This window comes from Orycteropus afer, unplaced genomic scaffold (genome assembly GCF_000298275.1).
Source record: "Orycteropus afer afer isolate SDZICR_OR568_19922 unplaced genomic scaffold, OryAfe1.0 scaffold00425, whole genome shotgun sequence".
Lineage (NCBI taxonomy): Eukaryota > Metazoa > Chordata > Mammalia > Tubulidentata > Orycteropodidae > Orycteropus > Orycteropus afer.
In genome coordinates this window covers 2094764-2098369 of record NW_006922012.1, presented here as the reverse complement: position 1 = coordinate 2098369, position 3606 = coordinate 2094764, and the positions used below count along the sequence as shown (strand labels likewise).

General features: G+C 39.9%; 1 protein-coding gene across 1 annotated transcript in view; it reads right to left on the bottom strand.

The window, feature by feature from the left end:
- The window catches only part of TMEM267 (transmembrane protein 267), a 14056-nt gene extending 11409 nt beyond the window's left edge, over nt 1-2647 (bottom strand). The window contains exon 1 of the mRNA XM_007954013.2: nt 2336-2647. Coding sequence (XP_007952204.1) covers nt 2336-2647 — 312 coding nt within the window. The remainder of the gene's footprint in view (nt 1-2335) is intronic.
- Between the last annotated feature and the right edge of the window lie 959 nt (nt 2648-3606).

The window sequence follows — 3606 nt, the reverse complement described above, 5'->3', positions numbered from 1 at the left end:
CAGAAGTTGATAAAAATCTTCAATTTCCTCATCTTTGGCTTTGGTGGTTGGTGCCTAAATTTGCATAACAGTCGTATTAACGGGTCTTCCTTGTAGGTGTATGGCTATTATCCTATCACTGATAGCATTGTACTTCAGGACAGATCTTGAAACATTCTTCGTGATGATGAATGCCATGCCATTCATCTTTAATTTGTCATTCCCGGCATAGGAGATCGTATGGTTGTCTGATTCATAATGGCCAAAACCACCCCACTTCAGCTCACTAATGCCTAGGATATCGATCTTCATGTGTTCCATTTTATTTTTGACAACTTCCAATTTTCCTAGATTCATACTTCATACATTCCAAGTTCCAATTATTAATGGATGTTTCCATCTGTTTCTACTCATTTTGAGTCATGGCACATAAGCCAATGGAGGTCCCAGTAGCTTTACCCTCTCCATATCATTAAGGTCATCTCTACTCTGAGGAGTCAGCTCTTCCCCAGTCAAATCTGGAGTGCCTTCCAACCCAATGGGCTCATCTTCCAGCACTATATCAGACAATCTTTCAGGGCTATTTATAAGGTTTTCCAGTAGTATATCGGACAATATTTCATTGCTATTCATAAGGTTTTCACTGGCCATTTGTTTGAGAAGTGGATGGCCTCTTCCTTCTTCCGTATCTGTCTTAGCCCAGAAGCTCCACTGACACCTGTTCACCATGGGTAACCCTGCTGGCATTTTGCAACATTGCTGGCATAGCCTCCAGCCTCACAGCAACACATAAGCCACTAAAGGATGACAAACTGACAGACAAGTTTGTCTCCCTTAGTTGTTCTTAATCCTTCTGTGCCTGCCCTCCTCAGGCCCCAGACTTAAAATAGAGCCTCCCCTAAGCAAAAAGCAGCTCAAGCCCCGTACCTGCCTACCTTAGGCCCTGGCCTTAAAATAGAGCCACCCCAAAACAAAAAATAGCCCCCGAGCCCTGTGCCCTCCTTCCTCAGGCTCCAGCCTTAAAATAGAGCTGCCCCCAAGCTAAAAGCAGCCCCTGACCCCCCGCCCACCTACCTTGGGCCCGGGCTCTAGTGCCTGCAATCTTAAACAACAATGCTGGCTCTACTTGCAGCACAAAAGTTAAAATTTGTCTTTAATCAGCACTTACTGATTCCTTACTGTTTAAGTTTCTGAATAAGTACAACAACTTCTATCAAAATACCTGGTACAGTACTTGGCACATAAGAAGATAAGAAGTGATAATTTCTCATTTTTTCAACCAATATTTCATGAACACCTACTCGGTGAGCCAGGTGCTCTTCCTGGCAGTGGTGAATGAAGCAAAGGCCTTGCTCTAGTTTATGTATCTTCAGAAATAGTTTTAGAACATAACACACGTAACACTTAAAAGGTAGACAAGTCTTTTGACCCTTAAAAAGTATTATCTGAACTATTATTTTAAGCTTTGTTCCTTTGAGCTGCTAACTAGGTCACTGTACAGCTAAAATGCCTCAATGAAATTCATCAATATCTGTACCGGTGACAGTGTGTTCTAGCCAGCTCATTGAAATGCATGCCTCTGGCCCCAAGAGGGATCATGTTAAAGCTATTCAACCTTTTATGGAGCATCTAGGAGCTATATGCTAACTGTAAAACATAAAGAATAAGTGGGAAAATGTAAATCCTGAAGAAAGAACACTGAACAGAAAGAAGTATGATAACCCTAAGAATGACTCCTGTTAATTTAAACCATTTGGCTAATCCTTCCTTCAAGAATTAACTGAATATATCCTCTTAAAGCTATCAGTGAACTCTGCTGGTTAAATCTGCGAGTCTTTTTTTCTGTATGCGTCCATAGTACAGGCAGTTCTCAACTTAGATACAATGCATTTGAGTTATGTGACAAACCGTTCTTAAAAACCATCTGTTTTTTAACACCTTATCGTTAGTAATATGTATTAAAATATACCTGTAATTTTATCTGTAATGTTTCCAACACCCAAAGACTAATAAAGATTAGATTTATAAAGAATGATAATGAAAAGCAATAATAAAAACTAAGGTAAAAAAAAAAAAGACTTATGACAGACTTGTCATAATGAAACTCTGTCATTAAGTTGGGGACTACCTGTACTTTGTGATGGCAAATAACTTGATTAGCAACATGTCTGTGTGCTCCTTTACAGAAAAAGTAAGTACTCAAAACAATAAATAAATAAACCTGAATGAATGGACTCTCTTATTTTATAATAAAGCTAATTCTAATTAGATCTAAAATGATCTGTGAAAATCACTAATAAAGGTGTTAAAAAAGTTCACAGAAAGACCAGAAAAATTACACAGATATGCTTCTTACCTTTAAAGACAGGGATCCAGCTAGAAAAAAGTGATCTATATCAATAACTGAGGCTAAAATTCCAGCTAAAATGATTTCTCCCAAGTCAGTCTTTTTCTTGACTCCAATGACCACTGCCCATGACCACATGCCAATCACACAATGTACTGCATTATCTGAGAGGGCACGAAGCCAGTCATTTTGATGAATTATGGGAAACAGAAGAAGTCTGTCAGCTACTAGGCAAAACATCCCCAGACCAAGGCTGGAAATAAGAGACTCAGTGCTGCAAGACTGGAGCAAAGCGTGGATCTTCTCAGTCTCCGCTGCCATCACAGACAGTATGTCAGCATGTACCAAAAGCCATTGGAAAACAGCCTATTTTTATTTACATTTCCAGTCACCCTATAATAGAAAGCACAGATAATAATGAAGGTTGTAGGCTGCCACATAATATTCAAACAATACAATATGAGCAATAATTTGACAAATATAAAAAAATAAAACCAAGCTATAAAAGCTAGTATTTCCTAACATGTTATACATAATATGCCATGAGGCCCAATGATAATAGATTAGCTTTATATGAACAACAGTTTATATAGCACTATGTATTGAGGAGAATTTCAGAAAGGCTACTGGCTGAAGTCTATTACTTTGAGTACAAATAGTTCTTCTCTCTCTCAGTAATGTGTACTACATGGTAGTAAACATCCATTGTGTCTGACTACCCAGAAACTACTTCCTATATTTCTCCTAATAATAGCATTCCCTTGCTTTGGGAAAAGGAGTTCTGGTGGCGTAGTGCCTAAGGTATTTGACTGGTAACCAAAAGGTTGGCAGTTCAAACCCACCAGCCCTCCACGGAAGGAAGACTGGGCAATCTACTTCTGTAAGATTTACCACCTGGGAAACCCAAAGGGGGTCGCTATGAGTCAGAATCAACTCGATGGCAGTGAGTTTGGGTTTGTTTCTTTTCTCCCCCCTTCGGGAAAACTGCTGATCACAATACCCCAAATCTACCAAAACCAAAAAACTCACACTATCAATGCCCACTGGGTTTCTGAGGTAATAAATCAATGTTCTTGTTAGCAGTCAAATGCTTTAGGCACTACACCACCAGAGGTCCTTACCCCAACTCTAGAGCTGTCTAATCTGAGACCCCTGTGGTGGGTGGTATAGTGCCTAAGGCATCTGACTGCTAACCAGAAGACTGGTGGTTCAAACCCACCAGCCACTCCTTGGAAGGAAGACTGGGCAATCTACTTCCGTAGTGATACTGCCTGGGAAAC